At 45.3% G+C, this 23208-nt stretch overlaps 1 protein-coding gene across 5 annotated transcripts in view; it reads left to right on the forward strand.

The window, feature by feature from the left end:
• LOC103252085 (eukaryotic translation initiation factor 3 subunit C) overlaps positions 1 to 10393 on the forward strand; it is a 22503-nt gene extending 12110 nt beyond the window's left edge. For 3 of the 5 annotated variants that reach the window (XM_021708937.1, XM_021708936.1, XM_021708938.1), the window contains exons 11-21: positions 374 to 515; positions 703 to 828; positions 965 to 1058; positions 2012 to 2202; positions 2439 to 2663; positions 6867 to 7230; positions 9353 to 9512; positions 9607 to 9672; positions 9760 to 9847; positions 9948 to 10110; positions 10214 to 10393. In XM_021708937.1, the coding sequence (XP_021564612.1) occupies positions 374 to 515; positions 703 to 828; positions 965 to 1058; positions 2012 to 2202; positions 2439 to 2663; positions 6867 to 7230; positions 9353 to 9512; positions 9607 to 9672; positions 9760 to 9847; positions 9948 to 10110; positions 10214 to 10296 (1702 nt within the window). In that variant the 3' untranslated portion in view covers positions 10297 to 10393. Of the gene's footprint in view, positions 1 to 373; positions 516 to 702; positions 829 to 964; positions 1059 to 2011; positions 2203 to 2438; positions 2664 to 6866; positions 7235 to 9352; positions 9513 to 9606; positions 9673 to 9759; positions 9848 to 9947; positions 10111 to 10213 lie in introns of all 5 variants that reach the window. The other 2 variants (XR_002481502.1, XM_008050689.2) reach the window with 2 other exon arrangements.
• Positions 10394 to 23208: the final 12815 nt, after the last annotated feature.

The following is a 23208-nucleotide window of genomic DNA, read 5'->3' on the forward strand; positions in this document are numbered from 1 at the left end:
GAACCCGCGGGCTCAGGCAGTCCACTCACCTCAGCCTCCCAAAGGCGCGGGATTACAGGCTGAGCCACCGAGCCCGGCTCACTCAGCCTTTTGAAAGTGTTTTCCCACTTGTAAAATGGGAATAATACTCACCTTGAGTTATCAGGTGACAAGATAATGATGTTGGATATAAAAGCATTTTGCATCATTCCAGGATTAGTAGTATTATTGCTGTGTGTTTGGAATTCGTAAAGCAGAAGCAGGTACACAGATGGTGATAGTGTATCAGAGTATCAGGAATGGGTTGCCTTGCTTGTCTGAAGAGGGCATCCTGTATGATAGGATGAGACTTAGATTTGTCTCCAAAGTATTACCGAGTTCTGTACCCCTCCAGTGCTGCCCAGATTGAGTTGCTACAATTGCTGGTTCAGATTGCTGCTGAAAACAACCTGGGGGAAGGCATCATTGTGAAGATCAAGTTCAATATCATTGCATCTCTCTATGACTACAACCCCAATCTGGCAACATACATGAAGGTGAGAGCATTTCAGAGCATAGCATTTGGACCAGGCAAAGAAGGTGTCTAGTATTTTAATACTCAAGAAATAAGGGATCAGTCTTGGTAGTTGAAGGCCCCATGATTACTGGTTGAGGGGGACCCTTGCAAGGCATCCACTTATTCTATCCTCATACCTCTGACCCTGCTGTCTTATCTCTTGGTAGCCGGAGATGTGGCAGAAGTGCCTGGACTGCATCAATGAACTGATAGACATCCTATTTGCAAACCCCAACATCTTTGTTGGGGAGAACATTCTGGAAGAGAGCGAGAACCTGCAGAATGTTGATCAGGTAAACGGAGGAATTGGCAGGATAACTGGAGACATATGCCATATGCTCTGGGAAGGCTCCGTGGAGATAGAAGGGTTGAGGTTTGAGACTGAGATCCGGGCTCATTTATTTAGTCCTCCTTTGCCTTCCTTTCCAGCCACTGCGTGTCCGTGGCTGTATCCTAACTCTAGTGGAACGAATGGATGAAGAATTTACAAAAATAATGCAAAATACTGATCCTCACTCCCAAGGTGAGCCTGAGCCTGAAAAATCGTGGACCTTGGTGAGAAGAAAGGTGCAGGGAATAATAGTCACTTTAGAGTTTTGTCAGTTTAAGTTACACTAAATTAGAGCTTTTGGAAAGGTAGTCCTTTACCCCTACATTCATACGAAAGGACTTGTTAAGAGGCTGGGCCCCACTCCCATAGTTTCTGATTCAGTAGGTCTAGGTGGGGCCTGAGAATTTGCATTTCTAACATGCTCCCTAGTGATGTTGCTGGTCTGGGAGCTATACGTTGAGAACCACTGGGGTAAGGCATCTTGGCTCGTTTAACTTGGATCAGAGGCACTGGGACAGAACAGTGCAGGATAATTTACTCAGTGAAAATGTGAACATGCCAACCGAGTCAAGGGTATAGAAATGAACAAGGCAGCCAAAGATCTAGAAGTCATGGAACTTACCTTCTACGGAAGAAATTCGGGTCAACAAATAATAATATCAAGATAACAAACAAGATAATTTTAGATGATGTAAAGTGTGGATTAGAAGTTGAAATAGGACCCTCTGGTAGAAAGTGATTGGTGGGTGACTGCTTTAGCTAATAGCTGAAGAAAGCATCTTTAGTTGGGGCCATCTGGGGTGAGATCTGATGAGGAATTAATCAGGGGAAGAATTGGCAGAAGAGAGCACTCGACAGAAGGAACAGAAAGTGAGCTTGGAATGTTCCAGGAATAAAAAGGCCTGTGTTTAAGCACAGTAAGGCAAGAACTACACCTTGCAGGCCCTTACTGGCAGAGGTAGCTAGTTGGGATTTTTCTCTGTACTGTAGGATAGGAGAGGTTGGTGTTTTCAAGCACATGAGTAGACTCTTCTGATAGGTGCAGAAAATAAACAGGGTAACTTGATTGAGTAAATTGAGTAGGGACATTTGGTTGGAAAAGCCTGGATGCCCAGCTGAAGCGTGAGTGGGTACTGTCCCTCCAGAGTATGTGGAACACCTGAAGGATGAGGCACAGGTGTGTGCCATCATTGGGCGCGTGCAGCGCTACCTGGAGGAGAAAGGCACCACTGAGGAGATCTGCCGCATCTACCTGAGGCGCATCCTCCACACCTATTACAAGTTTGATTACAAGGCCCATCAGCGGCAGCTTACCCCTCCTGAGGGCTCCTCAAAGGTGAGTGTGTGGTGGTGTGTCAAGGGGAGAGGAGTGTGTTAATCTACCCTACGCATCTGTCAGGACTCGATGGCAAGTCTGCTATTCCCTAGGATCTTCCTGAAGTAGAGCAGGGAAGGAATCTGAGGGATTAAGGTGAGGCTGGGTAGAGGCTCATCTTCAGTTGCTAGAAGTTGAGCCATCCAAAGCCAATGTCTTTGCTGGATATCCTTGAACAAGCTCCCTTCCTTCCCCAGTCAGAGCAAGACCAGGCAGAAAATGAGGGTGAGGACTCAGCTGTGCTGATGGAAAGACTGTGCAAGTACATCTATGCCAAGGACCGCACAGACCGAATCCGCACGTGCACCATCCTGTGCCACATCTACCATCATGCACTGCACTCCCGCTGGTACCAGGCCCGTGACCTCATGCTCATGAGCCACCTACAAGACAACATTCAGCATGCAGACCCACCAGTGCAGGTAGGATGAGTAGGCCTTCTAGTGTTGGTGGTGAAGGAGAGGCCAGGTCCTTGTCCTCTGGGCAAACTGGCTTAACCAGAATAGCCACCTGTCTGGCTGGTGCAAATTTAAGTAAATGCTTGGTTTTTTCCAGTATTCTGTGATTCTCCTGCATGTTAACACATTTTGTACTGTCCCAGCAACATTGGATTCCTCTGGAATAGACAGATTTGGGTTCAGCGAACATTTGTTATACTACTGTGTATCTGGTTCGGGACATTAGGCAATCGTCTTACTTAGAAAGGTGAAAAAAGTCTATTAAGAGGGCCTTTCCAGGCTGGGTGCAGTGGCTCATGCCTATAATTCCAACATTTTGGGAGGCAGAGATGAGAGGACTGCCTAAGTCCACGGGTTCGAGACCAGCCTGGCCAACATAATGAAACCTTGTCTCTACAATAAATAAATAAACAAATAATTAGCTGGGTGTGATAGTATGCACCTATAGTTCCATCTACTTGCAGGGCTGAGGCGGAAGGATTGTCTGAACCCAGTAGTAGGTCGAGGCTGGAAGTTACCATGAGCATGCCTATGGAACAGAGTGAGACTCTGACTCAAAAAAAAAAAAAAAAAAAAAAAACCAAAATAGTGGGCCTTTCCTAAGAGGAAAGATAGAGGCCCGAATGCAATGTGATACTTTGGAACTTAACACATCCCAATACATACATAATGTAGGAACCATTAATACCCTTTTTTTCCTGATGAAGAGTGACTTGCCCAAGTTTAACAGTTTAATGCAGCTAATTTTGTGTATGGTGGTATCTGAGGACCTTTTCTTTTTTTTTGAGTTGGAGTCTCACTGTCACCCAGACTGGAGTGCAGTGGCCTCTCCCGGCCACCACAACCTTGACCTGCTGGACTCCAGCAATCCTTCCGCCTCAGCCTTCCAAGTAGCTGGAACTACAGGCATGTGCTACCACACCCGGATAATTTTTTGATTTATTGTAGAGATGAGGTCTCGCCGAGTTGCCTAGGTGGGTCACGAACCCGCAGGTTCAGGCATTCCACTCACCTCAGCCTCCCAAGGCGTGGGATTACAGGCTGAGCCACCGAGCCCGGCTGGACCTTTTCATATAGAGGTAGATCCTGTAAGTGTGTATTCAAGACAATCAGGAAATATATACGCATAAAACATTTTGGTGAACCTGTCTGATGGTGGTGGTGGTTTTTAGACAGCACGATTTGTCCTTCTCCTTTTTTTTTTTTTTCATGTTTATTGCCCATTTATATATTTTGTTTCATGAAATGCCTGGTCAACTCTTGGCCCATTTAAAAAATTGAATTTCTTAGCCGGGCTCGGTGGCTCAGCCTGTAATCCTGCGCCTTTGGGAGGCTGAGGCGAGTGGATTGCCTGAGCCCGCGGGTTCAAGACCTGCCTGGGCAACTTGGCAAGACCTCATCTCTACAATAAATAAAAAATCAGCCGGGCGTGGTAGCGCACGCCTGTAGTTCCAGCTACTTGGAAGGCTGAGGCGGAAGGATCGCTGGAGCCCAGCAGGTCGAGGCTGCAGTGGCCAGGAGCAGCCACTGCACTCCAGTCTGGATGATAGAGTGAGAATCCAACTCAAAAAATAAAAATAAATAAAAATAAAATAAAAATAAAAAATTGAATTTCTTATTTTTTTTTTTTTTGAGTTGGAGTCTCACTCTGTCGCCCAGACTGGAGTGCGGTGGTAAATTTAAAAAAAGAAAGAAAAAATCATGTCATCTGTGTATAGAGACAGTTTGGTTGCTATTTTGATCTTTATTTTCTTTTTTGTTTATTTCTCTTTCTTATTGTAATGAGTCAACTCTCCCAAGATAGTACTGAATAGGAGTAGTGAGATTAGACAGCTTGCCTTGTTCCCAGTCTGAACCCTGGGGTAGATACCCTTCCTCAGATGGGGGAAAGTTCTCTTCTGATTGTAGTTGACTGAGAATTTCTGTCATAAACAAGTCTTGAATTTTGTCAAATGCTTCTCCACCGATTGAAATGATACAGGTTTCTCTTTTATTCTTTCATGTAATGAATAACCATGAGTTTATTACTTTTTTTTTTTTTTTTTTTTTTTGAGTTGGAGTCTTATTCTGTCACCCAGACTGGAGTGCAGTGGCTGCTCCCGGCCACCGCAGCCTCGACCTGCTGGGCTTCTTCCGCCTCAGCTTTCCAAGTAGCTGGAACTACAGGCACGCGCTACCACGCCCAGCTCATTTTGATTTATTGTAGAGATGAGGTCTCACCAAGTTGCCCAGGCGGGTCTCGAACCTGCAGGCTCAGGCAATCCGCTCACCTCAGCCTCCCAAAGGCGCAGGATTACAGGCTGAGCCACTGAGCCCGGTCTATTACTTATTTTTTTCCTTGAGTCAGAGTCTCACTCGTGTCCCCCAGGCTGGAATGCAGTGGCACACTTGTGGCCATCACAGCCTCAACCTGCTGGACTCAGGCAATCCTTCTGCCTCAGCCTTCCAAGTAACTGGAACTACAGGTGCATGCCATCACACCCAGCTAGTTTCTTTTTTTTTTTAATTGTAGAGACAAGGTCTTACCAAGTTGCCCAGGCTGGTCCCAAACCCCAGGCTTGAACCACCACGCCTGACTAAGTTTATTTCATTTTTATACCAACCTTTTATTCCTGAGATATATCTTGTTTGGATATATAATGTCTCGTTTATATATTGCTAGATTCTATTTGCTAATATTTTCTAAGGCTCTTAGCACCTCTGCTCATGACTGGTGTTGATCTCTATATTTTTGTTTTTGTTGATAGACTTAATCTTCCCCCCAAATTTGTACTATTTACAGTTTTCTCTATCTTAATTAGTGATAAGTTCATCGTCTCAGTTGCTTAGACCAGAAGCCTTGGAATCATTTTTTATTCTTACTCTTGTCTCACATACTGCATTTGATTCCCCAACCATAGGGACCAGAAGTAGCTGACCACTTCTGTCACTTCCACCTTTACCCTCTGGTCTAAGCCACTATCACATTCTGATTTCTCTTTGCTTCTGTCTTTGTGTCCCTTCAGTAATTTTGTGCTATTCTTATTATATCATCATCATCATTGTTTTTGCCAAAGCCTCACTCTGTTGCCCAGACTTGAGTGCAGTGGCACGCTCAGACTATTGCATCCTCGACCAGCTGAGCTCAGACAATCCTTCCACCTTAGCCTTCCAAGTAGTTGGAACTATAGGCATGTTCACTACACGCAGCAAGGTCTCGCCAAGTTGCCTGAGCTGGTCTTGAACCCACGGGCTCAGGCAATCCTCTTATCTCTGTCTGGGATTACAAGTGTGAGCCAGGCCCTTTTGTGCTGTTCTTTTTGGGAGAGGGTGGGGGTGGGGATGTTAGTTTACTTTATGCCTTTTGTTACTGGCTGTAGCAGAGAAGTTAGAAGTGGTATTTGGCCGGGCTTGGTGCCTCAGCCTGTAATTCCAGCACTTTGGGAGGCCGGGGCGAGTAGATGCCTGAACCCGCAGGTTCAGGACCAGCCCGGGCAACTTGGCGAGACCTCGTCTCTACAATAAATCAAAAATTAGCTGGGCATGGTAGCGCATGCCTGTAGTTCTGGCTACTTGGAAGGCTGAGGCGGAAGAATCACTAGTGCCCAGCTGGTCGACACTAGGGTGGCCATGAGCATTCCACTGCACTCCAGCCCGGACGACGGCATGAGATTCCAACTTAGAAAAAATAATAATTTTTAAAAAGAAATGTTTTTAAAAAATTTTCAAAACAATACTTGCCCATCCCTCAGCTTATGATGGCATCTTTTACTAGTCCTAGCCACATCGCCCTCTCTATTCCTTGAATATTCCACAGTAATTTTGTGTCTCTTTTTCCTTTTTCTAGAATGTTACTTTTCCCCCAGATACATGGATGATTTGCTCGCTCTTCTTTAGGTCTTTATTCAAACATTTCTTCAAAATGAGGCCTTCCCTAGTTAAGTAGAATTTTGAGCCGCCACCACTCAAACTCCCTTCCTAACTCCCCGCCTCTGTGTATCAGAGAGTATGTGTGTCTACATAGTGTGGTTCTTTTACCCTCCATTCCCCACCCTAGAACATAGCCTCATGGAGGACAGGGACTTGTCTGTTTTGTTTTCTGTCCCCAGCCCATAGCCTAGTGCTAGAAGTATGTTTGTTGAATAAATAAATGACTTGCCTTCTGGCCGTTGTCTCTTTTGCCCTCAGATCCTGTACAACCGCACCATGGTGCAGCTAGGCATCTGTGCCTTCCGCCAAGGCCTGACCAAGGATGCACACAATGCCCTGCTGGACATCCAGTCAAGCGGCCGGGCCAAGGAACTTCTGGGCCAGGGTCTGCTGCTGCGCAGCCTGCAGGAGCGCAACCAGGAGCAGGAAAAGGTGGAACGGCGCCGGCAGGTACCCTTCCACCTGCACATCAACCTGGAGTTGCTGGAGTGTGTCTACCTGGTGTCTGCCATGCTCCTGGAGATCCCCTACATGGCAGCCCATGAAAGTGATGCTCGCCGACGCATGATCAGCAAGCAGTTCCATCACCAGCTGCGCGTGGGCGAGCGCCAGCCCTTGCTGGGTGAGTGTAGGGCTCTGTAGTGTGGCATTACTGCTTGATCGCATTGAAGCCTTAAGAGAAATCAAGGGGAACAACTCTCCCACCAGGTGATTCCATTTGATTTCAGGAAACCTTCTGTCTAGTACTTTTCTTTTTTTTGGAGTCTCACTCTGTCACCCAGACTGGAGTACAGTGGCACACTCCTGGCCACTGCAGCCTCGACCTGCTGGGCTCCAGTGATCCTTCCGCCTCAGCCTTCCAAGTAGCTGGAGCTACAGGCGTGCGCTACCATGCCGAGCTAATTTTTGATTTATTGTAGAGATGAGGTCTCACCAAGTTGCCCAGGCGGGTCTCGAACCCGCAGGCTCAGGCAATCCACTCACCTCGGCCTCCCAAAGCACTGGAATTACAGGCTGAGCCACCGAGCCCAGCCTGCCTAGTACTTTTCTAAGTGTCTTACAAATGATAATTCATTTAGTCTGCATTCGTCATGACCCTGTGATGTAGATACCATTGATATCCTCTTTTTCTTAATAAAGAAACTGAGGCACAGAGATGTTAAGTGACTTGCTGAAGTGTAGTGCAGAGGATATGTGCCTCTAACCTTTTGTTTCTACGTCTCTCCATGCACATTATATTCCAGCCAAACCAATTATAATGAAGCCAACTGAGCCTTATCATTCAAGAATCTAATATTGGCCCCTTTGATTACTTCTGAAAGACCTGATTAGGCAGAAGTTAAATGAGTTGCAATTCACTGGGAAAGGAATTTGAATCATGCCCTTTCTGTGAGGTTGGTGCCTGGGAGGACTTGATGAGCGAGCCAAGCTTACTGCCCATAGCCATGTCCTGCTACAGATTTACAAATTAGTCCTCTACTGGTTGTGTGTATAGGCAAATTGTGTTCGGCTTACATAATGGTTTTTTTTGTTTTTTTTTTAATTGTAGAGATGAGGTCTCGCCAAGTTGCCCAGACTTGGTATTGAACTGGTGGGCTCAGGCAATCCTCTTACCTCAGCCTCCCAAAATTCTGGGATTATAGGCATGAGCCACTGCACCTGGCTGGTATTTTGTGGGGAAATTTCCAATGAAAACCTGAATTTCCATGTGTCTTAGAATTGTGGTAGATCTGGCAACCCTGGGCCTGCCTTTCCGCAGAGGGCCTTGGCTAGAAGTGACGTAGCAGCTGTGGAGAAGGGTTCTCTGGTTCAACACAGTTCCCACCTCTCTCTGTGTCTCCCTACAGGGGGTCAAAAGCCAGTTTCTGCCTTATACTATTGTTTGGTTTGTAGAGAAATATCCTTTGAGCCTCTAACATTGCCTCTTTCAAAAGTGTTAATATGGAGGTTAATCCAAGAGGGTTGTGTGCTTTTCTCTTAACACTTAGCCCTGTTCATACGTTTCCATTTGGTCCTGATCCATGTGTGCATTTGAGCTGACTATGCCTATTGCAGAGTCTGCTATGTTCATGTTTCTCTACACCTATCACCCATTTCCAGTCTTAGATCTTTTGTACTTTCTCTGTTCTGAATCCCAGATACTCTTGCTTGCCATGTCTTATCTTCCTGACTTATTTCTTAGGAGACAAGTATTTGGGGGCCATAATCAGCACATAAAACCTGTGATTTCTCAGAGATAATTTCGACTTTGACAGGCTAAATTTTGTAAGGAAAACAAGTGAACCCTTTTGAGAAATAATAAACTGCTAACAGTGTAAATGTTATGTGGATGGCACAGATCATGAAGGTGATGTGAGAATGAAGAGAGTTTGTGGTAAATACCATTTCAGTTGAGATGGTAGAGTCTTGAGTTTCGGTGAAGGAACCTTATGAGAATCTGATGAAAGCTATGGACCCCTTTTCCTAGGAAGGTAGAGGTGAAGATGAGATATACAATTTGTCAATATTTTCAAGGGGCCCACCAGTCCCCTGAAGCACATGTATGGACAATTTTAGTCCAAACCTGAATAAACGTATTCAGATATTCAGTGACTGTACAATCACATGGCTATCTGATAGAGAGCTGGGATACTTGCTAGTCTGGTTGTTTGCTCTTTTGACCTCTGTTCTCCTTGAACAGTGGAAATAGGGCAGGAGCCCTGGTCCCAAGTATCCTAGGTCCCGCCTCATTCCCACCCTTTCAGGTCCCCCCGAGTCAATGAGGGAACATGTGGTTGCTGCCTCTAAGGCCATGAAGATGGGCGACTGGAAGACCTGCCACAGTTTTATCATCAATGAGAAGATGAATGGAAAGGTGTGGGATCTTTTCCCTGAAGCAGACAAAGTCCGCACCATGCTGGTTAGGTGAGCAGTGAGGGAGGCCGTGATAGGTGGGGGGAGAAAAGACTGATTGGTCTCCTTCACTGAGGACTTCTCTGTCTTTCCCCTCTTCCCACAGGAAGATCCAGGAAGAGTCACTGAGGACCTACCTCTTCACCTACAGCAGTGTCTATGACTCTATCAGGTAGAACGGGCCCTAGGGACACAGGGTCCCCAGCTTTGTGGTCAAGGGTCCTAACTGCCCTCTGCTTTCTGCCCTTCTTCTCCCCAGCATGGAAACTCTGGCAGACATGTTTGAGCTGGATCTGCCCACTGTACACTCCATCATCAGCAAGATGATCATTAATGAGGAGTTGATGGTGAGGGCCAAGGGTGGTAAAGGGGCAGGTGGAGTCGAGGAGAGATAGGAATGGAGGAGTCTGATCTGTCATGTCCGTTCCTCTGCCTTGCTACTGTCAGGCCTCCCTGGACCAACCAACGCAGACAGTGGTGATGCACCGTACCGAGCCCACTGCCCAGCAGAACCTGGCTCTGCAGCTGGCCGAGAAACTGGGCAGCCTGGTGGAGAATAATGAGCGGGTATTTGACCACAAGCAGGGCACCTATGGTGGCTACTTCCGAGGTAAGTGGTTCCATCTCCTCTACTCTCCCAGGAACCTGGCCCCCTTATTGCCTCTCCCCTGGCACTCACTACCTCCTCCCCTTCCTTCCCATCTCTCCTATAGACCAGAAGGATGGCTACCGCAAAAACGAGGGCTACATGCGCCGCGGTGGCTACCGCCAGCAGCAGTCTCAGACAGCCTACTGAGCTCTCCCCTTCTTTCCCTGTGGCCAAGACCATTCAACCTTTAAGTCCTAAACCACAAGTCATTAAAAGGTCTATTTAAAGTTGTTTTAGTTCCTGATTTGCATGTTGCCACAGTGATGTGTTGTACCTATTCATTTGCTGATTATGTTTCTGAGCTTCTGCCACATGACAGACACAAGGCTTGGGATGCAGAGATGAATTCTACACATCCCTGTCCTCAAAGAGCTCACTGTTCTTTGACATTTGACAGGAAATTGTATAATAATATAAGGTATAATGGGCATGAAAAAAGGTGGTGAATATTTTGAGGATGTGACAGTGGGGTATAACCTTAGGGAATGTGTAATGGTTGGACCTTGAGAGTTCACCACGTAGGGAAAAGGGAGAGTTAGTCTAGACCAGTGTGAAGTATGGTCTATAGACCAATGTGGATCCACTGTTAATCTGCTTTTGACAAAACAGGTACCATAATTAGGAAGCATTGAGAAACTTGGCCATTGCTGTGACATTTAAGCATGAGGTAGTTTTCTAATAATTTGTATAATTTGTATGTGAGTCTTACTCTGTTGCCCAGGCTAGTCTTGAACTCCTGGCCTCAACTGATCTCTCACCTCCGGCTGCCAAAGTACTTGGATTATAGGCATCAGCCACCACACCCGGCTGGCATTTTTTTTAAAAAAAAGAGATAGGGTCTCACTATGTTGCCTAGGCTGGCCTCAAACTCCTGGGCTCCAGCAGTGTTCCTGCCTCAGTGCTCCGAGTAGCTGGGACTGTAGGCATGTGTCATTGCTCCTGACCTAGATTGGAAATTTTAAAAATTACCCTTTATCACATTTGAGAAGCATTTATTTAGGCAGAGGAAAAAGGAGCAAGTGCAAAGGATTGGAGAGCAAGAGTAGTATGGTTGGTGTAAAGTGTACGTGGAGTATGTGCAGGAGGTACCCTTGAGGTGAGATACCTAGGGCCATCTCATGAAGTCCTTAAATGCTTTGAGCTGCCGGGCACGCTAGTTCATACCTGTAGTCCCAGAACAATGAGGCAGAGACAAGAGGATTACCTGAACTCAGGGGCTCAAGACCACCCAGGAAACATGGCGAGACTTCATCTCTACAGTAAATCAAAAAATTAGCAGGGTGTGGTAGTGCATGCCTGTGGCTCCAGCTACTTGGAAGGCTGAGGTGGAAGGGTCGCCTGAGCCAAGCAGGTCGAGGCCACGGTGACTGTGATCGTGCCACTGTACTCCAGCCTTGATGACAGAGTGAGTCTCCGACTCAAAAATAAATGAATAAATGCTTTGACCTCTTGTAGACAAAATAACATGAATGGATCCAATTGTTTTGTTTCAGTTTTTGTTTTTTGAATCAGAATCTCACTCTGTCTAGTAGACTGGAGGGCAGTGGCACACTTACAGCCACTGCAGCCTCAACCTACTGGGCTCAGGTGATCTTTCTACCCTAGCCTCCCAAAGTGCTGGGATTATAGGCGTGAGCCACCATGCCTGGCAATGGTTCTAATTTTAAGAAAGATAATAGTCCAGGCTTTGTGGCTCACACCGCAATCCCAGCACTTTTGGAGGCTCAGGCAGGAGGACTAATTACTTGATGCCAGGAGTTCAAGACCAGCCTAGGCAACATAGTGAGACCTTGTCTCTACAGAAAATAAAATTAGCTGGGTGTGGTAGCATGCACCTGTAGTCCCAGCTATTTGGGAGGCTGAGGTAGGAGGATCACTTAAGCCCAGGAATTTGAGGCTGCAGTGAGCTATAATCATGCCATGGTATTGCAGCCTGGGTCACAGAGCAAGAATCCATCTCTTAAAAAAAAAAAAAGGTACAGTGGCTCACATCTGTAATCCCAGCACTTCGGGAGGTGGAGGCGAGAAGATTGCCTGAGCCCACAGGTTCAAGACCAGCCTGTGCAACATGATGAGACATGCTCTTTACAGTAAATCAAAAAATTAAATGGGCATGGTGGCGCATGCCTGTAGTTCCAGCTACTTGGAAGGCTGAGGTGGAAGGATTGCCTAAGTCTTGCAGGTCAAGGCTGCGGTGGCCTTGAGCATTCCACTGCACTCTAGCCTAAGCAACAGAGTGAGACTCCAACTGAAAAAAGAAAGGGAGGGAGGAAGAAAGAAAAGAAAGTAAAGCAGCATTGTAAAGTAAGAAATTGAAGGCAGGGAGCCCTCTAGAAAGCAAAAAGCATCTAAAGTCAGTGTAGTTGGTATCAGAAGTGGGGGAAGAATTGAAGAGGTATGTATGTATCAATCTATGGGGCTTCTGTGACCAGTTGAATCTAGGAGTGGAAAGAGTCAAGAATTACAGATTCTTCTGACTGGAAGATAAACAGAATAGTTACCAAGAAATAGCTGGAATATTATTTGTGCTCAGGAGTATAAGAATAGCACGTATGCAGGGTGGACATAATGAGGCTGGAGATAGGAGTTTGGGATGTCACCGGGTGTGGTGGCTCACGCCTATAATCCCAGCACTTTGGGAGGCTGAGGCGAGAGGATTACCTGAGCCCACAATTTCGAGACCAGCCTGGGCAACTTGGCAAGACCTCATCTCTACAATAAATCAGAAAATTAGCTGGGCATGGTGGTATGTGTCTAGTTCCAGCTACTTGGAAGGCTGAGACAGAAGATTGCCTGAGCCCAGTAGGTCAAGGCTGCCATGACCGTGAGTATGCCTCTGCACTCCAGCCTGGACAACAGAGTGAGACACCAACTCAAAAAAAGGCGGGGGGTGGGTTGGACCATGCAGTGGTTAGACTATATGCTAAGCTGCTATAACAAGAGGACCCCAAAACAGTGATTCAAACAAAAGAGTTTATTCCTCATGTGGCATTTCAAAGGTTGGTGAGAGGTCCAGGCTTGGGGTTAGGCAACAGCTGTTTCACAAGATCATTTAGCCACCCCAGGTCCCACCGTCATGTTGTTCCTCCATCCCCAAGGTTGTTGTCCTTGTCCAGTGATTCATCTGACTCACCAGCCCCACATCCTTGTTCAAGCCCATGGGAATGAGGAAGCAGAAAGCCTGGAAACTGAACTGATCTCATTGGCCAGAACTTAGTCTCACATTCTTAGCACCTGTAGAGGAGACCAAAATGCTTCTAGCTTACTGGTTATGTGTTCATTTAAACTTGGGGCTTTAAGAAAATTTTGGCTTTTTGTTGTTGTAGTGGAGGGTTTTTTTTTTTGTTTTTGTTCTTTGTTTTTTAATAGAGGCATGTCTTGCTATGTTCTTCAGGCTAGTCCCAAATTCTTGGCCTCAAGCGATCCTCCCAAATCACTAGGATTATAGGTGTGAATCATCATGCCCAGCTCCATTTTATTACTAAAAGAAAGGAGAGGGGCACAACTATTAATCTGTCAGAGAAAAAGGGAAGAAAGATAAAGATTTTGAAGCTATAATCCTATAATCCTAGTACCTTGGGAGACTGAGGTGAGAGGATTGCTTGAGCCCATGGGTTCCAGACCAGCCTGGGCAACTTGGCGAGACTTCATCTCTACAATAAATCAAAAAATTAGCCGGGCATGGTGGCACTTGCCTGTAGTTCCAGCTACTTGGAAGGCTGAGGCAGAAGGATCACCTGAGCCCAGCAGGTCAAGGCTGCGGTGGCCGTGAGCATGGCACTGCGCTCCAACCTGGGTGACAGAGTGAGACTCTAACTCAAAAAAAAAAAAAAAAAAAAAGATTTTGAAACAAGTGATTTGTAAATGGTTGTTCAAAGTATAGTAGTAGGTAACATCAGAGCCAGCATATTTTTAATTTTTTTTAATAAAGTCCTGTGATAAGAGCCAGCATATTGGCTATGTACATGCTGGGCACTTTGCCTTCTCTCATTTAGTCTAATTAGAATAACACTATTACATATACCCGTTTTGTAGATGGAGAAACTGAGGCTAAGTGATTTGCCTGAGATCACAACTAGGATATAAGGGAGGTCAGTGCACCAAAAGGCAGGCTATGGCTGGCTCCTAACCATTGTATTTAGTGCTTCTTATATTCCTCAAGTGGGCAGCATAGATGAGTAGGCTAAGGACTGAACTCTCAAATGTGAATGAGTGGTAGTAGGGAAACCAGAGAGTGGAGTGGTCAGAGAGGTGGTAGAACCCCTCAAGAGGAAAGGTGATGCAAAGACTGACTGTAGTAAATCTAGCCAGTTTAGCATTCTCTGGCAGGAGGCAGAGCCATTCTGTTGCCCAATTCTAGGGGGTATCTTTCATGTTCCAGTCAATAAATAATAGCTTTTGGACAATGTTGTCACAGCCTTTTCTTGTCTGGACCTAGATAGTAAATATTTTAAGCTTTGTGGGCTGCATATGCACTGTCACTCCTTTTTAACAAATCTGAGTATAAGATTTATTGTTGGTTAACTAATCATACAAAAACAATCCATAGGCTTGATTCGACTGATTTGCTGAACCCTTCCTTCTCTAAATACTAAGTACAAAGGGATTAGTGTTCCATGGACTCAATACAGCATGGCAGTGCTTGTAGGCCTAGAACACATTGGTCTTTTGGGAGGAGGCAAAAGAGATGACCCCTCCCAATGTACACGCTTCATTTTTTGTCAAAAGCTTGCATTCACAAGTTTTTCTCAAAACTTCAAAGTTTTGAGAACTGAAAACATAGGTTTTGTAAACAAAATTCTTGAATTTCTTCCCTCCCTCCCTCCCTCCCTCCCTTTCTTCCTTTCTTCCTTCTGTCACCCAGGCTGGAGTGCAGTGGCATGCTCACGGCTACTGCAGCCTTGACCTGCTGGGCTCAGGTGATCTTTCTGCCTCAGCCTTCCAAGTAGCTGGAACTACAGGCAGGTGCCACCACGCCTGACTATTTTTTTATTTATTGTAGAGATGTCTTACCAAGTTGCCCAGGCTGGTCTCAAACCCTTGGGCTAAGGTAATCCTCTCACCTCGGCCTCCCAAAGTGCTGGGATTATAGGCGTGAGATACCTGGCCTCACAAATTCTTTTCTTTTTTTTTTTTTTTTGAGTTGGAGTCTCACTCAGTCGCCCAGACTGGAGTGCAGTGGCTGCTCCTGGCCACCGCAGCCTCGACCTGCTGGGCTCCGGCAATCTTTCCGCCTCAACCTTCCAAGTAACTGGAACTACAGGCACACGCTACCACGCCCGGCTAATTTTTGATTTATTGTAGAGATGAAGTCTTGCCAAGTTGCCCAGGCGGGTCTCGCACCTGCGGGCTCAGGCAGTTCACTCACCTCAGCCTCCCAAGGCGTGGGATTACAGGCTGAGCCACCAAGCCCAGCCACAAATTATTTTCAAAAGCAACTTCAAAGTGAATTTGAACCCATCTTAGGTAGACATAGCAGTTTTTGTAAAAATGAACTTGCATAAATTCTTTAAAATTTGAAGGAAGAACAGTGTTTTGAAAACAAGCTCTGAAAAGCAATGCTTCAGCATGAGTTTGAGCAACTCTAGCTGAAACCCAATAATTATTGGGCAAATAAACTCCTATTTAAGAGTTGTCAAAAATTTTTTTTTAATTTCTTTTTTTTTTTTAGTCAGGGTCTCACTCTGTCACCCAGGCTGAAGTGCTGTGGCATGACCATGGCTCACTGCAGCCTCAACCATTTGGGGTCAGGCTGTCCTTCCATCTCTACCTCCTGAATAGTACAGACTACATGGTGTACCACCACAGCCGGCTATTTTTAAATTTTTCTTGCTATGTTGCTTAAGCTGAAAATTAACTTGTTAAGGTTTGTACAAATCTAGCTGGGACAGCAGTCTTTTGTGAAAACAGGATCTAAGTTGGATTCTCAAAACTAACCTTCTGACAGAAGTTTGAGGAAAACTAGACAGATCATAAAAAACAAAAAAATATTAATATAAGAGATCATCTCAAACAGTATGTTCATGCTAATGTGGATGAAATAAAAATGAAGCAGCCAGGCTCGGTGGCTCAGCCTGTAATCCCGCGCTTTGGGAGGCTGAGGTGAGTGGATTACCTGAGCCCGTGGGTTCGAGACCCGCCCCGGGCAACTTGGCAAGACCTCATCTCTACAATAAATCAAAAAATAGCCAGGCGTGGTGGCGCGCGCCTGTAGTTCCAGCTACTTGGAAGGCTGAAGCGGAAGGATTGCTGGAGCCCAGCAGGTTGAGGCTGCGGTGGCCGGGAGTGGCCACTGCATTCCAGTCTGGGCGATGGAGTGAGACTCCTACACAAAAAAAAAAAAGAAAGAAAGAAATGAAAATGAAGCACCTTTTGTGAAAATAAAGCTCAGATAAATTCTCAAAACTAACTTCCCACTATGAATGTGAGCAAATGTAGCTGAGAAAGCCATTTTTGTGTAAAGCTCAAAGTTACAAATTTGGGGGTTTTCTGCATTTCTTCTCAAATGTAACTTCACAACATCAGTTTGAGCAAATTTAGATAGAAAATAGCAGTATGGCTTTTGCAAAAATAAGCACAGATTCACGAGTTCTCAAGAGTTACTTCCCAATTTCTAGTGCCAGCCAAGATTTAAGTTAATGACAGCATGTATTTCCGACAGGTTACAATTATGAATTAGAAATAATATAGCCCAACACAATGACTCATGCCTATAATCCCAGCACTTTGGGAGGTGGAGGCAAGAGGATTGAGAGTCCAGGGGTTTGAGATCAGCCTAGGTTACTTTTGGCAGGACCGCGTCTCTACAACAAATTTTAAAAATTGACCAGACATGTTAGTATGTGCCTGTGGTTCCAGCTACTTGGAAGGCTGAGGTGGAAGGATTGCCTGAACCCAGCAGGTTGAGGCTGTGGTGGCCATGTATTTCAGCCTGGTCAACAGAGTGAGACTCCAACTCGAAAGAAAAAGTAAAAAGAGCTACCTGAGGACTCTGAAAAATAGAAACAGGCAGATTGAAGAGGGAGTCAGTATTTGAAGACGCAATTCATACGGAAGGGAGTTTCTGGTCAGATGATCAGAAAAAGGGACGCTGTGAACTGGATAACATGATAGGAGATCCCATTTATTTTTTCTTTTTTTTCTCCTTGGCCTTCCTCCAAGAGTAGGCGATAGTTGCAAGGCTGCAGCACCGTGGCCCTACCAGCTAAAACTCTTTCCAGACAGGATCCAGGAAAGGGGACACTGGCCTGAAGAAGTGGGAGAATCACTTTTTTTTTCTCTTTTTGTTTTAGCCTAAGGATGTACATCCATTACAGAATTGTAACAAGTGGTGGCACAGGCAGCTGTCACTGCTAAAGAACCCTGTCTTTTCTGGCCAGATGTTAATTTCCTGCTGAACAAATATTCACCAGGAGATTTTAACAGTGTCCAAAGACTTGCAATATAATATTCAAAATGTAGGACAGTCTACAATCACTCAGCATGTAACCAGTTCTCAAGAGAAAAATCTATTGACATATCAACTCATATCAAAGCCTGTAAATCCCGCGCTTTGGGAGATTGAGGTGAGTGAATTATCTGAGCCTGTGGGTTCGAGACCTGCCTGGGCAACTTGGCAAGACCTCATCTCTACCATAAATTTAAAAATGAACCAGGCATGGTAGCGCGTGCCAGTAGTTCCAGCTACTTGGAAGGCTGAGCAGAAGGATCATCGGAGCCCAGCAGGTCGAGGCTGTGGTGGCTGGGAGCGGCCACTGCACTCCAGTCTGGGTGACTCCAACTCAAAAAAAAAAAAAGTTCTTAGCAGATAATCAATAAAATGCTAGCAGACTAAATCCAGCACATTAAAGAGATAATACATAGGCCGGGGACGGTGGCTCAAGCCTGTAATTCCAGCACTTTGGGAGGCCAAGGTGAGAGGATTGCCTGAGCCCACGGGTTCAAAACCAGCCTGGGAAACATGATGAGACCTTGTTTTCACAATAAATCAAAAAATCACTTGGGTGTGGTATCACGTGCCTGTAGTTCCAGCTACTTGGAAGGCTGAGGCGTAAGGATTGCCTGAGCCCAGCAGGTCGAGGCTGTGATTGCTGGGAGTGTGCCACTGTACTCCAGCCCGGGCAACAGAGTGTGACTCCAGCTCAACAAAAGATAATACACTATGACCAAATAGGATTTACCCCAGGAATGCAACAGTGGTCAAGCATGAGGCAATTAATGTCAATAGGCCACATTAATAGAATCAAGGAGAAACACAGTTCAGTTGATACAGTAAAGGCATTTGACAAGATCCAATGTCCTTTCATGATAGAAACACAAGAAAATCAGGAACGGGAATGTTCTTAACATGATAAAGGGCATTTATGGAAAACAGCTAACAATACTCAATGGTGAAAGACAAAGCTTTTCCCCTTAGATCAAGAACAAGACAAGGATCCCTTCAGACTTTACTTTGTGAGGGGAAAAAAGACTATGCCTGCCTTCACCATTGCTATTCAACAATTCTACTGAAAGTTTGAGGCAGAGTAATAAGGAAAAGAAAAAGCATCTAAATTAGGAGTAAAACGATTCACAGATGACATGATCCTACGTATAGAAAATCTCAAAGAAGCTACTAGAGCTAAGAAATGAATTCAGCAAGGTTGCAGAGTACAAGATCACAAAAATCAGTTGTACATGAGTTAAAGGCAATTATCAACAGTGAAAAGGCAACCCATAGAATGGGAAGAAATCTTTATAAAACATACCTGGTAAGGGATTACTATATAAAATACAGAGAGAACTAAAACTCAACCACAACCTAATTAAGACATAAGCAAAGGGTTGAATGCAGTGGCTCATGCCTATATTCACTACACTCTATAAGGTGGAGGCAAGAGGATTGCTTGAATCAGGGTTCGAGACCAGCTTGGGCAATGTGGAGAGACCTTAGGTGGCTGTGGTGGCACGTGCCTATGGCTCCAGCTACTTGGAAGGCAGAGGTGCAAGGATTGCCCAAGCCCAGCAGGTCGAGGCCACGGTGGCTATGAGTGTGCAACTACAGCCTGGGCTAGAGAGTGAGACTCCAACACACAAAAAAAGAAATGAACAAAGGACTTGACATTGCTCCAAAGAAGCTATAAAAATAACCGATAAGCTTGTGAAAAGATGTTCAATACTAAACATTGAGAAATGCAGATCAAAACCACAGTGAGATACCATTTTGGAATATTTGTATGTTGCTGTAAAACGGTACAGCTGCTGTGGAGGACAGTTTGATTGTTCCTCAATGTGAGAAACGAACTCACCCGTCCAAAATCAAAGGATGGACACAGAGACGTGGAATGCAGCAGAAGCAAGCTTTTAATGATGGTCTTGCAAGATTGGGTGTCTGGTGTGCAGCACACCCAGAGCAGTTACAGCAAGCAATTTATTCCCTAGAGTGCAGCTCCCTCCCCAAGTTCCACATTGACCAATGACTGCAGAGTCACAATCTTTCCTGGATGTTGCCCAAGGGTTTTTAGTCCAAATAAAGTTAAATAAGTACTTGTTACTATTTGATTGGAGAGTTTGAGTTTCCTCATTTTTGAGTAAGTTCTGTTTCCCCAATGTGGCTGTTACCATGCCCTCCCCCTTTTGTTTTAATGGGCCTTTGATCACATCTGCTTTATAGTATGTGCTCTTAGTCACATTAGCAGATTTCTTTTTATTTTATGATGGTCTATTTTTAGGTGATTTTTATGAAAATTAATCTATTGTCTTTCACACTCAAAAAGCTAAACAAAGTTACCATATAAACCAGCAATTCCACTCCTACATATATACACAGAATTGAAAATGAGGACTCAGACCAGATGCAGTGGCTCATGCCTATAATCGCAGCACTTCGGGAGGCCAAGGCAAGAGGATTGCCTGAGCCCAGTCTGGGCAACAATAAATCAATAAATCAAAAACAATAAATCAAAAAATTAGCTGGACTGGACATGGTGGTGCATGCCTGTAGTCCCAGCTACTTGGAAGGCTGAGGTGGAAGGATTGCCTGAGCCCACCACGTCGAGGCTTCGGTGGCCGTGAGTATGCCAGTGCACTCCAGTCTGGGTGACAGTGACACTCCAACTCAAAAAAAAAAATTAGGATTCAGATTTTTACATGCACACCAATGGTCAATGTTCATAGGAGCATTATTCACAATAGTAAAAAGATGGAAACAACCCAAGCATTCATCCACAGAGGAGTGGACAAACAAAATACGGGTTATACATACAATGGATTTTATTAGTCTTAAAAAGGAATAAAGTCTTGATACATGCTATAAAACATGGATGAATCTTGAAACCATTATGCTAAGTGAAACAAGGCAGACAGAAAAGAACAATTTTTTTTCAATTGGTAGGGGAAAAATACAACATTGTATGGTTCCACTTAAATGAGTTGCCTAGAATGGACAAAATCAAGTAGAATAGAGGCTGCGACTCTAGCACTGAGGCAGAAAGGTAGACAGGAATGAGAGCAGGAGGACGGGGCCAGGGATCTCTTGTTGGTGGGAAACCACCGGCCAGGGCATATGTGTGCCCAAAGCAGCCTTTTTCCCACTGGTGGGAAATTTATGGGTGGGAAGTTTCCACCAAGGCGACATTTGAACTGGGCCAATGAGACAGAGCCATGTACTGGGCCCATTCAAGGCCTACTGGACCCATCCAGTGAATGTCTAACGACCCCAGTGAAAAAGGTCTAAACCCGCAGAATGTAACTGTGGGCTCTTGAGCTGGTCTCACACCCAAGCCCATGCCTTATTCTCTGGAGTGGGCTGCCTCTTCTACTTAATCAATCTCTCTCCTTTTACTGTTTGTATGCTTCATCCACTTCTTTGTTGGAGATGCCAGTTGTGGCTGTGAAAGACCCCTGCAAAAAGGGGTCCGTGTGCCCTCCCAACAGTACCAGGGACTGGGAGAGTGGCAAATGAGGGGTCTTTGCTAATGGTTAAAGACTTTCTGTTTTAGGTGATGAAAAAGTATTGGGGGCCGGGCTCGATGGTTCAGCCTGTAATCCTGCGCTTTGGGAGACTGAGGTAAGTGAATTGCCTGAGCCCGTGGGTTCGAGACCTGCCTGGGCAACTTGACGAGACCTCATCTCCACAATAGATCAAAAAATTAGCCGGGCATGGTAGCACGCCTATAGTTCCAGCTACTTGGAAGGCTGAGGCAGAAGGATCGCCAGAGCCCAGCAGGTCGAGAATGCAGTGGCCGAGAGCGGCCACTGCACTCCAGTCTGGGTGACAGAGTGAGACTCCACTCAAAAAAAAAAAAAAAAAGTATTGGGAATAGATAGTGGTGATGTTTACACAACATTGTAAATGTATTTAATGCCACTGAGGTGTACACTTAAAAACTTAATGGTGGCCGGGCGTGGTGGCTCATGCCTATAATCCCAGCACTTTGGGAGGCCAGAGTGAGAGGATTGACTGAGCCAGGGGTTTGAGACCAGCCTGGGCAACTTGGCCAGACTTCATCTCTACAATAAATCAGAAAATTAGCCAGGAGCCCAGCAGGTCGAGGCTGTGGTGGCCAGGAGCGGCCGCTGCACTCCAGTCTGGGCGACAGAGTGAGACTCCAACTCAAAAAAAAAAAAAAAATGTTAATGGATAGTTCACCAAAGATTTATTGATGGCCAATAACACATTAGGAAGCTAAACATCATTGGTTATTAGGGAAATGCAAATTAAAACCACAATGAGATACCACTGCATACCTATCAGGATGTCCAAAGTTAAACAGAACCATAGCAAGTGATGGTGATGATGTAAGATGGTACAACCACTTTGGAAAACAGTTTGCCCTTTTTTTTACAAAAAAAAAGACAGCTACCATATGAACAGAGGTTTCAAGTATCAAGGACGCCCATACGTAATGCCTTGTTTCCTGTTCCTGGGCTGGTGACAATTCTGTGGGTTGGAAAAAGTGATGTGGGAGTTGCAGGACCAGAACCTGATTTTGGTTCCTCTCCCACTTGTGTGCTTGTGTGATCTGGGGTAGATCTCTCTCAACCTCTCGGCTTTTTCAGACCACAGATATATCTTGGCACACCATAAGATTTAACAAGATCCATGATAGTATGATTTACAAAACAAAGCTGTGCAAGCATTAGATATAAGATATACTCATGTTTTCATGAATATCATGGAGTTTTAATTACTTAAGGTCACAATATCTATAAATATAAAGAGAACATACAATGTTAGAACTTGAAGGGACTTATCAGTTGTTGTAGTCAGCTTCCCACATTTGCCAGATGAGGAAATTATTTTTAAAATAGAGATTTTAAGCCGGGCTCGGTGGCTCAGCCTGTAATCCCGTGCCTTTGGGAGGCTGAGGTGAGTGGATTGCCTGAGCCCACGGGTTCGAGACCCGCCTGGGCAGCGAGACCTCATCTCTACAATAAATCAAAAAATCAGCCGGGCGTGGTAGCGCGCGCCTGTAATTCCGGCTACTTGGAAGGCTGAGGCGGAAGGATCACCGGAGCCCAGCAGGTCGAGGCTGTGGTGGCTGGGAGCGGCCACTGCACTCCAGTCTGGGTGACAGAGTGAGACTCCAACTCAAAAAAAAAATAAAATAAAATAAAATAAAATAAAATAAAATAGAGATTTTGCCGGGCATGGTGGCTCATGCCTATAATCCCAGCACTTTAGGAGGCCGAGGTAGATGGATTGCTTGAGCCCACGGGTTCGAGATCAGCCTGGCAACTTGGCAAGACCTCATCTCTACAATAAATCAAGAAAAATGGGCTGAGCATGGTGGTGCATGCCTGCCTGTAGTTCCAGTTTCTTGGAAGGCTGAGACAGAAGGATCACCTGAGTCCAGCAGGTCAAGGTTGCAGTGACCGTGAGCATGCCACTATACTCCAGCCTGGGTGACAGAGTGAGATGCCAACTGAAAAAAATAAATAAAATAGAGATGTTTTCTCCTACCTTTCTTTCTGGTGTATGTACATTTATTACCAGATTGGGATCGTCCCATCTACATCACTTTGTTGCTTTTACGCCATCCCTTTATATAACGCAAGCTATTTTTCTTTTTTTTTTTT

Source organism: Carlito syrichta, unplaced genomic scaffold (assembly GCF_000164805.1).
Source record: "Carlito syrichta isolate Samal-C Ts95f unplaced genomic scaffold, Tarsius_syrichta-2.0.1 Scaffold153593, whole genome shotgun sequence".
NCBI lineage: Eukaryota > Metazoa > Chordata > Mammalia > Primates > Tarsiidae > Carlito > Carlito syrichta.